This window comes from Pocillopora damicornis, chromosome 4 (genome assembly GCF_964200805.1).
Source record: "Pocillopora damicornis chromosome 4, jaPocDami1.2, whole genome shotgun sequence".
Taxonomy (NCBI): Eukaryota; Metazoa; Cnidaria; class Anthozoa; order Scleractinia; family Pocilloporidae; genus Pocillopora; species Pocillopora damicornis.
The window spans coordinates 12,269,713-12,291,112 of record NC_142673.1 but is presented as its reverse complement, the minus strand read 5'-3'; the positions used below and the strand labels follow the sequence as shown (position 1 = coordinate 12,291,112).

At 37.9% G+C, this 21,400-nt stretch overlaps 1 protein-coding gene across 1 annotated transcript in view; it reads left to right on the top strand.

The window, feature by feature from the left end:
* Nucleotides 1-20,413, top strand: part of LOC113668437 (non-lysosomal glucosylceramidase) — a 21,269-nt gene extending 856 nt beyond the window's left edge. Inside the window, exons 3-20 of the mRNA XM_089202711.1 lie at nt 4,854-4,969; nt 6,628-6,669; nt 7,405-7,599; nt 7,848-8,153; nt 8,960-9,071; nt 9,377-9,530; nt 10,053-10,178; nt 10,639-10,796; nt 10,936-11,040; nt 11,610-11,717; nt 12,483-12,568; nt 12,683-12,748; nt 13,262-13,368; nt 13,852-13,994; nt 14,314-14,432; nt 17,765-17,878; nt 18,546-18,623; nt 18,719-20,413. Of these exons, the coding sequence (XP_089058837.1) occupies nt 4,854-4,969; nt 6,628-6,669; nt 7,405-7,599; nt 7,848-8,153; nt 8,960-9,071; nt 9,377-9,530; nt 10,053-10,178; nt 10,639-10,796; nt 10,936-11,040; nt 11,610-11,717; nt 12,483-12,568; nt 12,683-12,748; nt 13,262-13,368; nt 13,852-13,994; nt 14,314-14,432; nt 17,765-17,878; nt 18,546-18,623; nt 18,719-18,982 (2,399 nt within the window). The 3' untranslated portion in view covers nt 18,983-20,413. The remainder of the gene's footprint in view (nt 1-4,853; nt 4,970-6,627; nt 6,670-7,404; nt 7,600-7,847; nt 8,154-8,959; nt 9,072-9,376; nt 9,531-10,052; nt 10,179-10,638; nt 10,797-10,935; nt 11,041-11,609; nt 11,718-12,482; nt 12,569-12,682; nt 12,749-13,261; nt 13,369-13,851; nt 13,995-14,313; nt 14,433-17,764; nt 17,879-18,545; nt 18,624-18,718) is intronic.
* The last annotated feature ends 987 nt before the right edge of the window (nt 20,414-21,400 follow it).

Sequence of the window (21,400 nt, the reverse complement as noted above, 5' to 3'; positions counted from 1 at the left end):
GTCGAAAAAGACAGTGTTCTCTTTCAATGCGTAGATGTAAGAATACGTTTTGACTTATATCTCCTGTAGTGGTCAATAATAAGACAGGTATTCTGACTCAGTGAGATAAGTGAGATAGGTACTGGCAGGTGGTGATAATTTCTAGTATTCTTCCCATGTTATTCTCTTTTGTGACCTTAAAGAAAAGACTACAGTTTTGAAAAATTGGTGATGGCGTATTTATCCTGGATGTTTTGTGATCATTTATATACCATACAGCTTTTCTAATTCAGTGTCATGCATAGTAGGCTTGATTAGAAAAACTGCTAATTGTTTTGAAGACTAAATAAAATACTTGGCTCAAGTGAGTTTGCATCTATTTTAAGGGAAGATGAATTTTGGTCATTCTCTAGCTTTTGTGATACTTACACTACAGCCTGGAGCAAATTGCATGAGAGCAACCACTGATATTCACATGCTTTTGATCAATTTTCAGAAAAGCATCAAGCTGTTTTCTCTTGTAACAGATTTTCTTCCACATGAAAATTATAATGTGGCAGTTCCAGAAAAAAAATTAATGATACTTTTTTCACCATATGGTGCTTTTGAACTACGTGTGTCACTTGTTTACAAGTTTAAACATCAGCTGTTCCCTGTTTTACATAGACTAGTCTCAGCAACACAAACACCCAGGAATATGATTTGAGGTAGTTCCACATTAAATAAATGAGTGAATGAGGATTTGACACTTTGGGGAGTTTTAATCCTGTTATTATAATTCAAGTAGCTCTTTAAAGAGAAGAGGTCTTTATCTGTTTTAAAATTGTTACCACTACAAGATAATCAAATTCCCAAATGTAAAATTAACTCACATCCTCATAATGAAATTATGCTATCAAGCAGACAGGTGACAATTATTAAAGTAACCATGAACAAAATTTTTGAGTAGAATACACAAGCCATTCTGACAAAACAGATGTAGACTTTTAAATTTGATAAATAGATATTTTGACCTTGATAGACAAAGCTTATTCCTTCATAGACATAGTTTATCAAACCTGAAAGATGCTAATCTCATATCATGCACTGGCATCAACCAATATGGAAAAACTACAAATTACCATGTCTCTGTCAACAACTGGGCTCAGTGTTATTTTGGAGAAATAAATGTAGTGTCATGGAATTTGGTGTCATGGTTACTTCTCTTACAAACTTTTCCAGTATCTCTGATATAATTATTATAAGTAGATACACAAAAATTTAATTAGCCCAGTTTTAAATTGTTAGACAAAAAATGTGAAAACCGTCCATTTAAATATTTGACAGGATAATTTTTGCCATGGTTCTGATAAGTTTGGTTCACATTCCAAGATTTTGGATTGGCTCAGATGAAATTTTACTATTGTTTAAGTCTTTCCTTCAACTATTCTTATATTGGATTAATTTTGTTGAAAACCCAAATTTCATGTATGCCTCCTTGGCTGTTATAAATGTCTGAGTATTCATGTGGCAGGATGTTGACTAGAAGAGTGGAGAATTCTCTGGCTAATACAACAAATTTTCCAGCTAAATATTGGTTGCCTTAGCTGTTTTCTTGTTGGACCTTCAGTTATAATGCAGTTTATTTTCCAGCTAGCACATGTTGTACATTCACATTGAAAACATAAGCCAACTGAAAAAAAGTGAGGTATAAGAATTTATAAATTAGTGAGCAAAACCACTCTTTGCTGAATGATCATGACAAGCTTTATGCTGCTTAATCCTTTTATGCAAATGAGCTTATGCAAACTTCAATCTTGCATAATCTCATTTACATAGTAACCAGATACTTCTGATTCACACAGGCAGTTTCCAAAGGTGTAAATGCAGATATGTCTTTTTTCCCAAGGCATCAATCAACTGTGCTCTTATTTGTAGAACCAAATGCACAAAATTTAACAACAACATTTTCACAGGATTTCCAATATCTCCATTATGTTTTCTAACAGATTGTTCATCCCCAAATGAAACGTTCTATAGGGAAACATGTCAATAATCAATTATCAAACAGTTTTTTAGAAGGAAATACATTAACTGTTTGTTTAAGCTTTGATAGATATTTTTATTCCTTTGTTATAGGTACAGCAAAAATATCATTGCGGTATTACATTGGGAAAGTATTTCACTTGTGAACCACTAAATAGGGCATCCTCTTTAAAAATTTTGTTATTGTTATCTTTACATGTTCGCATAAAGGTGATTTTATATGGAATGACTTTTAATGCAACATTGATCCCTTGAGGGTTGTTATCATGTAACATAGTGCAGACCATATTCTTAACAAGGATATTGCAGGCAATTGGCCTACATTATTGCAACACGCTACCACAACAAAATGATGGGTTAAAGTGGTCGTCAAAAATTGTATGATGTAACATCTCCTTAAGCTTGTGGAATATTTTCCATTGCAATATTTCATTTTGTTGAGAGTTACTACAAATTTTAAATTAATTACTTGTTTATCCCGTAGTGCATGTACAAGGATAGTTCTGAAAGTGAGTGAATCAAATTTTTGCATTTGTCACATTTTTTCAAGATCTGTGACTAAAGCTGTGGCCAAACTATCCACTCAGTCTGCTGGATAAAACAATCTAACATTATTACATTATTGAAACAAATTCATATCGAAATTCAGATATTCTAAGCACCCAAGCATCTCCGTTGTTCACGGTTAGTGAACTGTTGGCATTTCAAAACTTGCATTCAACTTAAAAACTTCTTTTCAGAGTACCCTTGTAAACACCAAGCAAAACAGATTCACACCTAAATACGAGTATTCTAAGTACCTAAACATCTTGGTTGCTTATGGGTAGTGAACATTCAACTTTAAAACTTCTTTTCAGAGTACCCTTGTAAGCACCAGGTGAAACGTACCATTTCAAAGCTCAAGTCAAGCTAGGAAATCTCTTGTGAAAATACTCCTGTAAATACCAGGTGAAACAAATTCACACCAAAATACAGGTGTTCTAAGGACCCAAGCATCTCAGTTGTTTACGGGTAGTAAAGTTGTGGCATTTCAGAACTCTTGCTCAACTTAAAGACATCTTGTCAGAGTACTCCTCACTGAGAAAGACTGATTACCCAGGAGAGTGGGTAAGAAATAACAAAAGAATGAGAGCATGTTTAGGATTATGCTTTTGAAACTGGGAAATAGTACATTACAATTAGTTAGAAAACAGACTAACGGCCAAGAGGCCTTCATCTTACTGGGAAGGAATACTTGAACTGTGATGTCAAGATTAATTCCATAATTAGTTAACCTTGCTCATGTTAGATTCAACAGTTGGATAATACACCATGTGATTTTAAGCATCTGCCATCAAACTACCAGAGAAGTAATTCCTTCTTTTGCTTTGAAAGCACAGAAGCCAAGGTAAACCTTGCTTGGCTGATAAATTATTTTCAGCTCAAACATTATTGAGCAGTGAGATTTATCATGTATCATCATAAAGCTCTGGACAGAAATCATCAGGCATACAACCTTACCTTAACACCAAATTGGTCAGGCCAGCAAGTAGAATTTCTTTCTCGCAAAGTAATATACAGTTAAGACCTTCCCTTAAAGAGAAAACAGTAACCTCTTTTGCAGAGACTACCGTATACACTTGTATCTTCGCACAGAAATTTAGCAGGATTAAGTTCCCACACTTGCCTGATGTGTGGGACTTACTTACTGAAATGATATTTGTTACTTAAAGAGCTCCTAAGTATAGACACCAGAAATGTAATATCAAAATATCTACCCAATCATTTCAAGCATTAAATGATACTCCAGACCTGTATCTCCACAACATTATGCAGTCAAAATCTCTCTCGAAAACAAGGTCCTTGCTGAGTGGCTCACCGGCCTCCATGCTGACTCAGAGTCAAAGGTTGGATCAGAGTGAAATATTAGTTAGCTGGTACAATTTAACTTTGGAATTTTCGTGGCAGAACAGATAATTGCTCTAATTTAATGATGAGATCCAACTTGTTAGATCAATTTTGTCATATAATAAAATAACATTATACAAGGATTTCCAGCCCTGAGAAAAACTGTAAAAACAGCTTGATATCACCAATCAGCTGCTGACATGTCCCTTGGCTTTCACGCCACTCAGTCAGGTTGACAAATAAATGGCAAAACCTTCATGATTTTCCATACAGAGTAGTTTTCTGAACTTCCTTGGATTTTGGTGTCTAGATCATTACAAAATTGGTATTGCTCACAGACAGTGATGTTCAAACTCTTCAAGAAGGAAAAGAAAACCAAAATAGAGGAGGAAAACCAAAAGTTATATATGCAATGGCTTTGGTAATGACGTTTCTCACGGCTGAGAACGAAAATCTACAACTGGAAGATTAGCCATAGGCCGATTTTGGCCCTTTACCTGAAAGACTTCTTCTGTCAGTAGGGAAGAAGTCAATAAATGAGGATTTTGTGAATTGTAAATTATGCCCATTGTTGTTTTTGTAATCATGATTCAAGGCATTTTTCCATCTTGAGCCTTAGTGCCAACACACTATGTGATTGCCGATTCTTTTCTTTTCATTTGTTAGTGAAGTTGGCTTTTCTTGTCACTAAAACTGGCGCTATTGTGTTTATATGATAAACAAAATAATACATGGTTGCTTGTAGATATGGAATTTCTCTTCTCTTCTCTTCTTGACATCTCACTCGTTGGCTGTGCTCATTCATGAGCTATTGAAGTGAACACTTACAGAGAAATTCCCTATCCTGGTATGCCCATGTGTTATTCTCTATATATGACATTCTTGGTAGCTATATTTTATCTTAGTCCATACAATATCTATGTTATGGCTTAATTGATGATATTGATTGCCTTTGACGGTAGGGGTACCTCTGGGTGGAATAGGATGTGGTAGTATTGGACGAGGATGGAAGGGTGAATTTAACAGATGGCAGCTCACCCCAGGAATGTACAACTACACCTATGTAGAGGCAAATCAGGTAATGTGTAATACACCTCTGTTGGTCTATGTCATCTTTCTTGTTATTATTCTGCCTCTGTTTGCAATCACTATCAGCAATAACTTAACTGAAAAGGACAAGGATGTTTGATACCTTAACGACTAAGGACACAAATCTATTGATTAGAGATCTCCAAGTTATAGAGAGAGAAATTGAAAGTATGACTAAAAGTTCAGATTCAACACTTATTGAATTGTTTTAAATAACTTTTTGTCAAATCATTTTTACCGTGAACATAATTTGTGTCAGCATGCAACATCTTTCTTTACACAATTACGTTATGATGTACAGAAAAACTTATTTTGCCTATTATTATTACTTTACTCAGTAGACTTAAACCTGACTGGTTTGGTTACTTTAAATTGATCAAAACTATAAAAAAATTCTTGAACATGATTGGTTATCACCTGTTCAATTCAAACATTAAATGGACAGTAATATATAGATTTAGCTAAGCCTAAAAGCAGAGCTCACATTTTTTTTTCCCGCACGTCTCAAAGGGCACAACACCTTGCCCCGGTCAGGACTAGAACCCAGGTCATCCAACTTGGAGCCCAGTGCACTGACCACTGGACTACTGAACAAAGCTGTGGCGTTGGTGTGCCCGCGGCACAGTTGACCACGCATGTTAAAAGTAGCACCTTATATGGTCGTACAGTGGTACGGTCATACATCCAAACTTTTTTGGCTTGATGGGTTACTACTATTTTGTTTAATTATGGGGATACGCTCTGCAAGCTCCGCTATAATTGTAGAGTGTGCGTGTTGTACCTGACAATGTGTAATTAGACAGTATGTATAATGTGTGCTTGCCATTGTCAGACATTTTGCCAAGTAAATCACTGTTTTTGATGAAAACATAAAAGTTTCAATGCTCCAAGTTGCAACCATTTTGGTCACCATGGTGAAAAATATTTGGCAACTAAAGTTTCAACAAAAGTTGCACGTTGGTGCCCAACAGATTTTAAAAAAGGAAAAGAAAATTTTGAAAAATGAAGTGATTCAAGATGTTATTTATAATATGAAAGGTTTTGATACCAATATTTCAGTTCACTTCAAATGAGAGATGATTCTCAGTGGAGCAACAGAATGAAATTGTGTTAAACATCTTAATTTGTTACTCAGTCTCAGCAACTTTGTAGTAAATTGTTTTGCTTCCAGTCATCGGAGTTTCTTCATTCTTTCTCTCTGTTGACTGTTCTTACAATCTTTTAATCACTTACAATCTAGCCACTGAAAACGAGTACTGTGATGGGATTGTGAAATCACTAACTGTGCCATGTAGTGCAACATGAAGTGTCCTCTCATCTACATAAGGTTTTTTTTTTTTAAGGGGGGGGGGGGTGAAGGTTGTCAAAAAGGTGACCTTTCAAGAAATTGAGCTTGGAGCCCTGAATTTAACTGATGGCCAGTTTGTTGCACAGATTTTGTGATTAATTGGTAACAGGGCTTTGTTTTGTCCAATTCAGTCTGTAATCATCTGGTAATTAACAAATTGGATTCATGCTTCTTGGTCATCCCACTTTGTAAATCACTTACAAGTATGATTACAGACCAAGTTAGACTCCACTCAGCCCCATTACCATTCCATCTTTTGTTTAGATAAGTGTGTTAATAATTTGTTCCTGTACCAACAGTTCATTGTTTGTGTGAGAAAGAAAGGAAGAACCACTTATCAGGTTAGTGTTTATAGACTGGGTTCAGGATCATTTGAATGTGTAATTTTTAAATTTTCAATTCATTAGTACTCATGAATTTGATTCTACAGTACATGTATATATAAATACAAAGTAGGTTAGACTTGTAATTTTTACAGTGATCTTTACTTTAATCCCTTATTAAAGAACAAATGGTTTGGAGGGGCAACCTTTAGCTGCACTATAGTGAACAACTACTCACCAAAGTGGAAGTGGCTAGTGGTGGATATTTAGCTGCTTTCACCACCACCATCTGCCATAAACTGAGCAGCTGGTTATCAAACTAGCTGCTCCACCACCAACCACACACTGAGGTGAAAAGATGTTTTAGTATGTACTAAAACAGTGAGATAACATAGCACTAAAAAATGATTTTATCTCATTTACTGCCATAATGATTACAACATTTTGGAGCACAAATTTCGCAAGAGTTGCTTGGAGCTGAATAGCAAAGGATACTTGGAGTCTAAGTAGCCATTCAGAGTGGGCCTTCAACACTATCCACTATTTTAGTATATTCATGTTCTTCACGGGTATATCCTTTGGAGATGGATCTGGTAGATTAGTATTATTTTAAGGTGGTGGACCTGTCTTGTCCTTATTTGACTTCTCCTGGGTAATCTCTACATCAGGAGAGACTGAAAACTAATCAGGAGTTACTGATTAAAAAATAGAGTGAATGCTTTGTACCTGAGAAAGAATCACTATTATCTATAGGCTGTGTTATCCCCAAACCGTCCAAATGGTGTGCTGTGTGGACGTAGTTTACAGGGTTGGAACTGGGGATTTAATGGTGCCCATGCTACATACCATGCTCTCTATCCACGTGCATGGACAATTTATTACCTGCCAGGACAAAACATCAAGCTTATTTGTCGCCAAGTTTCACCTGTGTTCCCTCATGATTATCGCGTAAGTATTGCATGCAGCAGTTAAAAAATGAACTAGGCTGTAACGATAACTGTTATTTTGTTGAAGAATAAAAATATGCATAACAATTTCTTCCAAGTAATATAATATTTTGATTTAACAATTGATAGTCCTAGATAACCCAGCAGATTAGTTACTCAAGTTGCAAATAGATGCATTTTGAACAGTTTCAATTCAATTAAATTTACCTCAAGGAAATAGCAATTACCCTGTTTGCTTTTGCATCACAGGACACCAGTTTACCAGTTGCTGTCTTTATCTGGGAGGTGGAAAATAACAATGATGAAGAAGTGGAAGTTTCAATCATGTTTACTTTCCAGAACAGTGATGGAAATGTAAATGAAGGACTTAGTGGTCATTATAATGAACCATTTACCTGTAAAATTGGAAGCCACTGCTCTATGGAGGATCCTTCTGCAGATAAGAGAAATTCAGTTTTAACCAACACCTCTTGTGAAGTAACAGGAGTTCTTCTTCATCATAACCACCCAACCCAACCATATACATTTGGAATTGCCGCAAAGGCACAAAATCAGGTACAAGAATACATCAATGTTTTGTAAAAACTTGACACCAAGAATATGAATCTTTATTTACATCGCTGGCAATGAATACAAAGGGATTCACTAAAAGCACATTAAGTTTATCATTTTGCAATGATCCTTCATCTAAAGTAGATCTTTAGTAATGTATGTTGTTTTTCACTAATGCAACTTCAACTTTTTTGAAACACATCTTTCTTTAATAAATGTATACATTTATTCCTATAATTGGTCACCACTTGAAATTATGGAATCAACCCCAAGAATGATAGATGTTTTGTTTCTAAAACAATGGTTTACATGAAGAACATCATCAAGGTTAAAATTTATTCACCTGCTGGAGACAAACATTTAAACTCTGGATGCCCGCTGTCAATTTTCAGTTGAAATATTAGACCCCAAATCTTAATCAAAGTGATGTTGTTTGTATAAAATTCAAAAATCTCAATCACTATTGATTATTGTAAATAGCATTATGTTTTGCATGATTAACTTCATCAGTGCCTTAGGAACCTACAGTGATGAAATGTTATCCCATTTTATAAAACTGGTGACTTATTTGTCTGACTTATATCTCCACTCTGCAACAGGACCATAAGATTTGCATCAAATCCAGTTTTCCTGCACACCCAATTTTGTTACTGATTACAATTTTGAACAACCCCCAACCCCTTGACAGGATGGTTCATAATAATTGTCCTCAAGGGCAAGTTGGGTATTGTTCCCTAGACCATAGGTAGTGTTTAATGTTTTGGTTTCATGCATAGATTGCATTTTTATTGATTTATTTCTATATGTAGGCCGGGAAAAACAGTGTCACTGTAACAACAAAAACTGCATTTGATGCACAAACTCCCTGTAGAATGGTATGGGAAGATCTTCTAGATGATGGAAAACTCAACTCTACAGCAGGTAGAATGGGAAGTTGTTGGAAAATCCTAGTTTTAATGTCAGAAATACCAATAAGTTGATGTGTTCTGCTCTGCTACAATTTTGATAAAACTTTATAATTATGTACAGTTTACTGATGTGTAAGGTATTTGAGGTGGAAAGAACTAATGATGTTCTAATGTAATGAGGACTGAGTGAATAAGATTTTCTTTTCACCAGACTTAATGTAAACTGTTTGTTTGTTGTCATTGTATCTTTGTCCATAGTAATTTTGAATTGTAGTCAACTCGATGTTCACCATGTTATGATTTTGATTTGTCTTCCAGGACGAAGTGAGAAATCTAAAGAGGAGCATAATCTGTGTGCAGCAGTAGCAGCTACAACAAAAATAGCAGCCCATGGTAAAGCTAAATTGGAGTTTTCACTCTCGTGGGATAATCCTGTGGTCCATTTTGGATCCTCTAAAAAGAAACACTACAGGTGTGTAATCATAAATTGAAGAAATTTGGGGGAAATTAAAACACAAGTTATCTTGTATTTGTTACCAGGACAGGTCTAACAATAACCAGATCAAATGTGACTGAGATGGTAAGATATCAGACACTTTACATTTATGACATCTGAATGTGTGGACAGATACTTGATTTTGTATTTGAGGTAGTAGAAAGTCACAACATTACCTTTTCTGCCAAGAAAGACACAGAATTTTATCCAACAATATTAATATCACAAAGCTTGCTTGTCAGAATATAACTACCTCGCTTTTGATTTGTTTTTTTCAATGTTTGAGGCAGAAAGATATTTCATATCTTCAGCACCAACACAGTCCATTTCTCTATGAAAAGAAAGAAAAAATCTTAAGCCTTCTTAAAAATTGTAGATCTTAATCTTTAGATACTTAAAAATGAACAGAGGGACGAGGGTACACTTATGTGATAGGAGTGAAGACTAGATTTACAGGTTGCATGTTGTTTTTAAACTGAGTCACATCAATTTTTTAAGGTTTTACACTCGCTTCTTTGGTCGTCTTGGTGATGCAGGTAAAGCACTTTGTTGTCATGCTCTACTGCGTTATCCTGAGTGGGAATCCAAGATTGATGCTTGGCAAAAGCCAATTTTAGAAAATGAGTAAGTATGTTGTCTTATGCTTACAGAGCAATCAGTGCCCTGATGTTACATGTAGCTGACATTGGAAGAAGGAGATTAAAACAAGCTGAAATTGAATAAATCAGTTGCATTTTGTTATTGTGTAATTACCACTTAGTTCCAAGATTTGATTAATTGAAAACACACTGATGACTTGTTTTGCTTTTACTGAAATTTGGTAAGACTAATTTCTCTGGCACTCAAAATTACTATGTAGTTACCTTCCATTTTTTTTAGTTTTTCCAGAAGGTTATCAAGACTTCTTTAAATCACATATATGTCTCTGAATACTTTGTCTGGTTCACTAGGTAGAACTTTATTTTACCAGCCATTCAATTGAAAATGGTTTCATTTGCTGAAGTTTTATTTTTCACCAGGATTTGTCTTATAGTGGGAGTAGTATTAGTTAATATTTGTTTGTTTGATTTGTTCTTTGTTGTAGTTCACTGCCATCATGGTACAAGTCAGCTCTGTTTAATGAGCTGTACTTTGTTGCTGATGGGGGAACAGTATGGATGGATGTAGATGATGCCACATGTAGTGACAACACCACCATTCCTGAGTTTGTGAAGGAGCATGGCAGATTTGCCTATTTGGAAGGTATTGTTTGACAACACTTTCACAAAAACAAACTGGAGATGATTGTTATTTGCATCAGTGTTACATGATATCCAGTCACACTCTGTAATGATCATATATATTAACAATTAGTCTGAGATCGATATCTTATTCCTGGCAGGTCATGAATACAGAATGTATAACACATATGATGTCCACTTCTATGCATCATTTGCTCTTGCCATGCTGTGGCCAAAGTTACAACTGAGTCTTCAGTATGACATAGGTATGGTATCATCTGATGCCAATCAATTTGAAGCATCAACATTCCCCCCCCCCCCCCCCTTCCTGGTTAACAACCCACAGGCATGTGACCATCATCTGTGCCTCAAGAGAATGGCTCAGAAGAAAAGGTCGGAAAGGTCTTGATTTTTAAAGCTTGGTTAAAGAGTAGAAAGTCACAGTTGCTGATTTTGCCTCATACAAAAAATTGACCTTGAAGTCTAGTACTTAATTGGGGCATTTGAACACAATTTTGGTCCCAGGAGGTGTAATGTAAAAAAAAAAAACAAACAATCTTCAAAAGTTCAAATGCAGGGGAAGGGGGAGGAGGTGCCCATCCAAGGCTCGCATTTGATTGGCTATCTGTGAGTTTCTTTGATTATTGACCAATCAGAATGTCTGATTTGTTACTTTCTTTGCACTGAATTAACCCTCTTCTGCACTGAATTGACTCTCTTCTGTACTGAATTACCTGAAAACTGCATTTATCTTAACCAATCAGAACTGAGTAACTTTTCCATGTATATTATTAGACTTAAAATTGTTTGATTATGTTTGAATTTCTCCTTGTAGCTCAGACTGTGAATCAGACAGATGATCAGTGTATGCTAACTATGATGAATGGTCGAAGCTGTCAGAGGAAGGTAGCAGGGTGCATACCACATGATGTTGGAGATCCAGGTCAGTGTGTTGTGCCAGCTATCACCAAGTCACTGTAAAACTCTCTGCCTATGGGTGTCCTTTGAAGCAAGATACATGTCCCCTTATAGGCATGAAATGCAAAAGTTTAGTCTGTCAGTGAAACAGCTACACCCAACAATGAGAAATGCTTCGTGCTCTGAGCAGTAGTGGAGTCGAATCTGTTATCTTTTGAAGAGGTCCTGAGATGCTCTACCACCAAGCTACAGGAGACTTGTGGTAGCTGGGCCATCAAGCTAAGTTTTCACCTCACCCAGCCTGTATCAAAAGAGGTGGGAAGATGGTCTTTATTCAAGGGGAAAGCATTTAAGGGTGGTTTGGTTGGCGTTGACCATGTTAAAGAAAAAAGGCTCTCTAGACAAAAATAATTGAGCAATTACCCCCAGCATACTCAGGCCGAATAGTTAAATTGTTATAACGGGGGTTAACATACATTTAGATCGTGAATTACCAATGCACACATCATATTTAAGCTCCCAGTCCAGAGAGACTTCCTGTTAAATAGGCTAAAAAGACAAATTGTGCACTCCAAGCAGTCCTCCAAATTTACTTTTTTCACGAACCTTTTTTGGCTCACGTAATAGACTTGCCGGAAAGGAGGGACTGCCCGTAGTCTAGAGAAATTATTAACCCTGTGCAAGACTCAAGACCCCAAAAAATATGCCCTGTACGGCAGTACTTATCTGTTTAGGCCAAATAAAGAAGTGCTTCATGGGATCTTATGTATAGTTGATGATTACCTTGTAGCTGAAGAGCCGTGGGAGAAAGTGAATGCCTATACCATCCATGACACCGCTCACTGGAAAGATCTAAACCTCAAGTTTGTTCTACAGGTATGGTTTGGTTTTAAAACTACTGGTTAGCCAATATAGTCGATTAGGTCAAAATTACGTTTATTTGATTTCACGTTCTTCACATTCACGGACAAGTAAATTCATTCGCCGCAGGTGTATCGAGACTACAAGGCAACAAAGGACATTCAATACCTTAAAGACATGTGGCCTGTTGCAAAGGTACTTCCAGTTAGCAAATTAACAACTTTTATTATGAATGCTGCTCAAGGCAAGTAGTATTTTCTAAATCCTACTTCGTCCTTACCTGCTGAAAAGTCACCTTGACACGTAAAAGTTTATTGCAGACAAGACGAAAGATAGGCCAAGCCATTGAAGGCCATCTCCCAGAACTTCATCGTTCTTCGTTCACCCGCTTTTTTAATTTTTTTCCTTTGACTGACTGAAGGCCAGACACAGGCCATTTTATAACTGGCAACAAAACTCTTGCCATTTATTCAAATAAACACAAAGTTGAAGTGCTGCTGGCGTCCTGGTGATGCCATTTTAAGTTCCTTCAGTCACGTTCTCATTTGTTCGCTGCCTTTTGATTGTTCATGTGAACACTTAGCATTGATGTCAACATTGATTATTGGAAACCTTTATTGTTAATCAACTGGCCTTTGCACCCGTTCCTTAAGTAAAGATAAGGTGATTGAGTAAGTTTACCATTGTTTCTTTGTTGGTTATTTTTAGATAGTTATGAACAAAACCAGTTTGGACGATACAGATGGTGATGGCTTGATAGAAAACTCTGGCTTTGCAGATCAGACATACGATGCTTGGCCAGTGACAGGTCCTAGGTATGCATTTGTCACCTTATTTTCCCCCACTGTCACAAGTGATCTTCCTTTTGTACGAAAGGCAAAGCTAAAGTCTGCACACGAGCCAAGTGGCCCACAATGCAACTGAGTTTATGCAGGTTTCCTCGACATTTTTGTCCGTAATAGTTCATACCCTGTGATGGGCTGGAACGTGCACGTCTGAGCTCCAAGTCCAGCCTGCTTTTACCGCGTCTCCCACTTTATCCTATTCAATAGTTGAGTGTCAACCCATGACACCTGAAGTTGAACCACTAAATTCCGTTATATACAAAGATATATTTCTCTTGACAGTAGTAGGTATGTTTATGGAGTCTAGAGTGTACATGGTGTGAACTCGTTTCCTCTTCACTGAAAGTGAAGAGAAAATTAAAACAAGCGCGCGTAAAGTACAATAATAAAGTTTGTTGCATCTAATGCTGCCAACAAGATTTTCTTAAAAAGCTCTCTTTGGTTTATTCATAGTGCCTATTGTGGGGGACTGTGGCTGGCATCTCTGCGCGTCATGCAGGAGATAGGCCATGTGTTGGGAGTACCAGAAGAAGCAGTCAAATACGTCAACACCCTTAAAAGAGGAAAGAAGGCGTATAACAAGCTGCTGTGGAACGGTAATTTAGATGTGTTTTTCACACATTGTCGATCATGTAATGGCAAATAATTTCACTTAAGGCAACGAAACACTGCCGTTTGGGTTAATGCTAAACAAACTGTTACTTCATACATTGTACATCGATCAATTAAGCAATCAGTGAATCAATTATTTATCATGAAATAATACGTCTGAGAGCTGTCAGCTTGTTTGAAATACAAAGGAGTATAGATAGATCACATGATATAAACCATTGTCCAAAATAACAGATGCAACAGATGCTTAGTCATTCGAATGAAATTACGGGAAACATTTGATGTGGTTAAATCATTTTGTAGGGATATACTACAACTACGACAGCAGCACCAGTAAATACCACAACAGTATCATGGCGGATCAGATGGCTGGTCAATGGTATCTGAAGGCATGTGACCTGGGACAATCACCCAGCGACAAGGTAATGAAAATTAGCCGGTTTTCATTTATTTGCTTTGTATTTCGAAAAGTTTAGGATCTTTGAGTCAGCGTTACATTGTTATAAGTGGCGGATAAGAAGGATAATAATAAAGTAAATGGTTTGAACCCAGGAGTATCAGTAGTTTGTGTAGTGTGATCGTCCGGGTGAGTGTAGTTCTGAAAAGAACTGTTGTTGGTGACTGACGTTTCGACTATCTGTGCGATAGTCATCTTCAGAGTCAAGTAAGGAATAGTTGTCAGTCGATGATGTTATAAAGTCTGGTCTGTTGAACGTGATTGGTCTGTTTAGCCGTGATGTGATTGGCTGGAAGACTCATGTAGAGTTTGTTAACAGTCATTGGTCGGTTTCGATCCGTCTGTTGTTTGTCGGTCTGTTTGTCGGTTTGTTCACGTCGTTAATGAGTCGTTTGTAAGGTGCTGGTAATTGTTGACATCTGTTGAGAGGCGTCTGTTCTAAGTTAGTGAACCAGCTTTCCAGAGTCAGTCGTTGAAAGTAGTTTGTACTGTAGGTTAAGCATTTAGCAGAGTCCCAGTCGATTCTGTGATTAGTTTGTCGGTGATGTTCAGAAATGTGATTGTTTACATCGCCATTTCTAGTAGATCGTTTGTGTTCAGTTAGTCGCGTGTTAAGGTTTCTACCAGTCTCACCAATGTAGGAGGCCTGGCAGTCGGAGCATTCGATCTTATAAATCGCTCCCTGTCTGTTGTTGGGTTCGTCTTTGTCTTTAACGTTGGTCAGCAAATGTCGTAAAGTAGTTATAGGCCTGTGAGCTACGCGAATGTTGTAAGGTTGTAGGATCCGCGCGATAGCCTCAGAAGTGCCTTTGATGTAGGGTATAGTAGCTGTAGTCGTGATAGATGTGGAGTCCCTGTTAGTTTCTGTAGTGTCGGTCACCCTGTGAGTGTTTCGTCTAATGAAGTCAGCGTTGTAGTTGTTTTTGTCAAAAACACGGTCTAGGTACTTGTTTTCGTCAGATAAACTGTCCGGTGTGTTGCAAACAAGTTGCGCTCGTCTTGTCAATGTCTTGATAGTCGTAGCTTTGTGGGAAGTCGGGTTGTAGGATGATTCGTCAAGAAGTCTGTCGGTATGCGTCGGTTTTCTGTATATTGTTGTTCGTAGTTCGTTGTTGTTTCGGCCTACCAAACAGTCGAGAAAAGGAAGCTTGCCGTCTTCTTCGATCTCCCTGGTAAACTGAATGTCGGTGTTTTGTTCGTTAAGGTGATTGTGAAAAGCGTCAATTTCGTCTTTGTGTACGGCGGTAAATGTGTCGTCTACGACACATTTACCGACGCATTTACCGCCGTACACAAAGACGAAATTGACGCTTTTCACAATCACCTTAACGAACAAAACACCGACATTCAGTTTACCAGGGAGATCGAAGAAGACGGCAAGCTTCCTTTTCTCGACTGTTTGGTAGGCCGAAACAACAACGAACTACGAACAACAATATACAGAAAACCGACGCATACCGACAGACTTCTTGACGAATCATCCTACAACCCGACTTCCCACAAAGCTACGACTATCAAGACATTGACAAGACGAGCGCAACTTGTTTGCAACACACCGGACAGTTTATCTGACGAAAACAAGTACCTAGACCGTGTTTTTGACAAAAACAACTACAACGCTGACTTCATTAGACGAAACACTCACAGGGTGACCGACACTACAGAAACTAACAGGGACTCCACATCTATCACGACTACAGCTACTATACCCTACATCAAAGGCACTTCTGAGGCTATCGCGCGGATCCTACAACCTTACAACATTCGCGTAGCTCACAGGCCTATAACTACTTTACGACATTTGCTGACCAACGTTAAAGACAAAGACGAACCCAACAACAGACAGGGAGCGATTTATAAGATCGAATGCTCCGACTGCCAGGCCTCCTACATTGGTGAGACTGGTAGAAACCTTAACACGCGACTAACTGAACACAAACGATCTACTAGAAATGGCGATGTAAACAATCACATTTCTGAACATCACCGACAAACTAATCACAGAATCGACTGGGACTCTGCTAAATGCTTAACCTACAGTACAAACTACTTTCAACGACTGACTCTGGAAAGCTGGTTCACTAACTTAGAACAGACGCCTCTCAACAGATGTCAACAATTACCAGCACCTTACAAACGACTCATTAACGACGTGAACAAACCGACAAACAGACCGACAAACAACAGACGGATCGAAACCGACCAATGACTGTTAACAAACTCTACATGAGTCTTCCAGCCAATCACATCACGGCTAAACAGACCAATCACGTTCAACAGACCAGACTTTATAACATCATCGACTGACAACTATTCCTTACTTGACTCTGAAGATGACTATCGCACAGATAGTCGAAACGTCAGTCACCAACAACAGTTCTTTTCAGAACTACACTCACCCGGACGATCACACTACACAAACTAAGGATAATAATGTACATGAAAACATTACGCACTTCTGATTGGCTGAAAACGAGTGCATTCTCACGTAACACGAGTGCCGATTGTCTTGACTTTCTCTGACGGTTTTTCGTGTACATTATTAAGAAGTAATAAACTGATTTCTCTAGCAATTTGGTGAAATAAGCACCCGTAAATTTTTCAGAGACTTCAAATTGCACTTACCCTACGGGCTTGTGCAATTTTTTGTTTATGAAAAATTTTCTCGTGCTTCTTAACACCAAAGTGCACTCGAAATCATGTCATAACCTATACCTGTCACTGCCTTGCATCAAATGTTAAACCACTGACTCTGCGTTTGAACTGGGCTTTGAGCCCAAAGTAAAACAAGGGATGCAACTATTATAAAGGTGGTACCTGAAACAGAGGCAATAGGAACCAATGTGATTTCTCATCTGTTTAGCTTTATATACTCTCTTACTCTATATTCTCTCTATAATCTTCTCTCTGACTCAATAGTTACTTTGTTGATAAGAACCTGGTAGAAAATTGAAATAACTAATGTGAACAAGACGGCAAAGTATATTCTATTAATGGTACCCTGTGGTTACCGTTGACTTAAACATTTGAGGAGGCACTAAACACTGTTAGCCAGTGAATGACAACATGGAACTTCTGTAATAGGAGACGAGAGAAAGAAATAGTAATTTGTGATGATATGACAAGAGAACGCACGGTTGTGGCCAGAGACCTATCACGGAGGAAAATTGTAAAAGCAACTAAATATCATACATGGTCAGGAATGCTTGATCATTTATTTATGAGGTTGAAAGTAGATAGCTAGAAATATTTTAGAATATTAGTTCTCTGTTATCTAATTCTCACCATTGTTCATAGGTTTTTCCACAAGCAAATGTGCTCAGTGCTCTGACAACCGTATACAAGAACAATGTGCTTAAATTCCAAGATGGAAGGATGGGTGCTGTGAATGGCATGAGACCTAACGGCCAGGTTTGTCAATTTCGACATAATCAGAACGGATTCTTTATTTAGGTTTAGAGAACTTGTTTTACTTCTGTACAACAAACAGTAGGCTTTGAATTTACCATCTTCATTGACATTTTCAGCATCACATGTCGACATTCCTATCGATCCTCGCTGCGTCTAGGAAGTATTTCACCATGGCCCTAGTTATACAGCTTAGCCTAGCACGAGTCTCCCATAGCTCAAAGGTAGAGCATCCCAAGTACTAATCGGAAGGTCGACGGTTCGACACCTATTAGGAACACTCAGATTTCTTTTTCTCCAAGTAGGCCTGTGTTATTCACTAGATAACATATCATTTTCCAAAACAGTGGTGTCTACAAGTCTGACTTTACATGTCGATTGCGACGAATATGATCGCCTCCAAAAACAATTTTGAGACTACACCTGATGAAATTGTGTTGTGACACTGATGTCCTTGTCTGTGGCGTATGAAATAGACTTGTTCCATTCTATTTTAAAAAGGCGGAAATTAATTCGTTCTTTGGAGAACACTCTGTGACTTATATCCCCAGTGCGTTAAGGCTGGTTGAGGCTGGACATGGCTGTGTGGAAAGTGTCGCTGAAGATTACTAAAAATGTAGAAAGCTGTCACTCTTGAAGATGATTTGGCTAATCCATTGTAAATTCATAGGTAGATACAAGCAGTTTACAGGCTGAGGAGGTCTGGACCGGGATCACTTACGCTGTTGCAGCTGCTATGATTCAGGAGGTGCTGAGTATAGTATCACTTTTCTAAAATATCATGCGTCAATTTACGTAAGGAAAGTTTATCAGAAAAGAAGCTCAAAATCCCTCTTTCTCTAGGGTCTGGTGGACGAGGGCTTCAAAACAGCTAGTGGTATATACAACACTTGTTTTGAGAGACTTGGAATGGGTTTCCAGACTCCAGAGGCTATTATTGCTAATGGCAACTTTCGCTCGTTGGCGTACATGAGACCGCTGAGTATTTGGGCCATGCAGTGGGCTCTTAAAAAAAGGGACATGCCTGCCGCTCAAGAGAATACCGCTGGCCCTAGCAATGATTTCACTCAATGTAACGGTTTTCGTAACGCCTCCAGTGAAAATTGACGCAACGGATCCTGTCCCAGACATACGGAAGCAGTGCAAGTGAAGTAATTGCATAGAAACTCACCATTCGTTATTTATGTTGGAAGGTTTAATCGACATCTGACTATGGTATATCTCGAATTCATACGCACACAGTCACCCCTTAGAATTAATCCCGACCTTGTTCCCAGGTTGTTTTCTCTTCTTTCCTAAAGAGAGGAGAACAAACGATCTTGGAAAAGAGGTTGAATTTCCATTCGTTCTACTCTGCTGACCATTCTGATTGTTAAAATGTATTCAGTTGTACCTCACAGCAGTTCATGCCTTTTTCTCTGGCCGCGTGGTTAAAGAAAATGGCAACCCTTAAGCCTGTCCGAGACTTAAATTTGATTAAGGTCTTGAAATGTTGCTTATAGCAGTTTTTATTCGTACGTAACACCTATTGGGCAAAATACAACAAAATGAACTAAACAATCAGAAGCACTTTGATTTAATGTCAGTTTAAAAATAAGGTAAAAGTCGTCACTAAAGCCAAATAAGACAGCTCGGTCGCCTATGGTTTTTAGTTTTGGATTTGATAAAACCAAGCTAATGCAATCCTGGATTAGCTTCGACGCCAATTTGAAACTTGTCTCTTCAAAGTAGTAAGTGCGGATGGGTTGGGGTGGGGTGGGGAGGGGGTTGCTATACAGAAAATGTTTCTACTTATTTCAGTTCACTTATTTAAGCATATGAATTTTCGGGAAATTTGTTTTGACACATCAATATAATTCACCTGGTAGTGTCTCTACTGAAACTGAAGTGAAAATATTTTTAGATTTTACACTGGGTTAGAGCTAACAATGGTACAAGAGTGTATTTAAAGCAGCCTGTTTCAAGCTACATATAATGCTACATACTAACATATTTATACAATGTGTAACATCCATTTCGTTTCTCTTCTGTAAAATCGCTTTAAAGTGTGATGAACATGCAGGACGTGTACTGCACTAATGATCATGAAGAACTTTGGTTGAAGGTGTTTGTTGTGGAAGATGTATTTTTTAAGAATAGTGGGTGATCTTTCTTCAAAACGTAACTTATTTGCGACTCATACGGCCTGTAATATTCTTATTTAAGTGGAATTCTTGACGTATTATAATTATTACTCAATATATTTGTACATTTTTTAATTTATTGTCGGGTTTTTCCGCTTATGTATATATTGATGAGGGGACCGGAGATGTACTTTTTGCCAGGGAGAAAGAGGGTTTTTAAGAGCACCTGTCATCAGACTTGTAACAATGGGAAAACATCAGTTAAACCTAGCAAATTAATTCGGAAATTATAATCCTTCATAAAACTGTAAATACCTAATTAAAAGATGTCTAATGTATCATACAAAGGGAACTGTTAGAGGATAATCCCGAAATAAATTGGTTACATTGTGGGCAATGTGACTGTGTGGTCTTATTTTTTGGGTGAAGAAAGTGAGCTCAGGTTTTAACTCAGATGAAAATCGAAGACCCAACGCCCCGTTTTGGTCGGTGGGTGAACTGGAGGACTCCAGTGGTCTTCTCGTCATGCCTGAGTTGTGAAACTCACGAGGGAGGTTAAAAGCCGTCGAATATTATTTTCAGATTTTAGTGGTCTCGCCGAATCATTTCCCGTTTGACCTCAACATGACCAGTCAAACAAGTTGTTTCATCAAAGGGTGCACCCACTTCACCGCGCATGGCCACTGAGTCTTTGGAGTACAACTCCGTTGGGTAAGAGGACAACAGCACGTAATTAAGAAGCCAGGAATTCGGTCGAAACTTAGATTCTGTAATTTACGAGTCGTAAACACGGGTGGACTTTGCTCGGCATCGTTTATAAGACAAGTCAAAAGCATTAACACCTGCTTCGAGTCAAAAGCGGACAGCAAGAAATCGGAGCTTGTTAAGCAAATATTTTCTTCCAAAATTTGTAACTTCTTGGTGGTCGCTTTCTCCTTAGTGATCAAGGATGCTCGTGATTTGGTTTATAATAATAGAAGTAAAAAATGACCTGCTTCTTATTGGCTGAAAACGAGTGCAAAGTTGTAGGACGAGTGCAAATTACAGTTGGCGCGCGTGATGTCAAAATTTCTTCGGTCTTGACTTTCCGTGATGCTTTCACGTAAAGTAATTCGGCCGGCACATCTTCTGCAAAAGCTGAAAGGTCCTGCACACTTAGGGAAATATCAGCAGCTTCGGAAGCGAAGCAATTTTCATATTCCTTAAGCTTATCATTTGTGTCGCTTCGGTTTTATGAACCCTTTTGGTCGTCATCCCATCGCGTTGACGCAGCAAATGAAGCCCTTTTTGTTGCTTTTACGGCGGAATAGGGAATGATAGTTAAATTCAGGGACATTCGTTACAGAAGGTGACATTTGGGGAGCTGGTGGATTTTTTTGTTGTTTAAAAATTCTATTTCCCT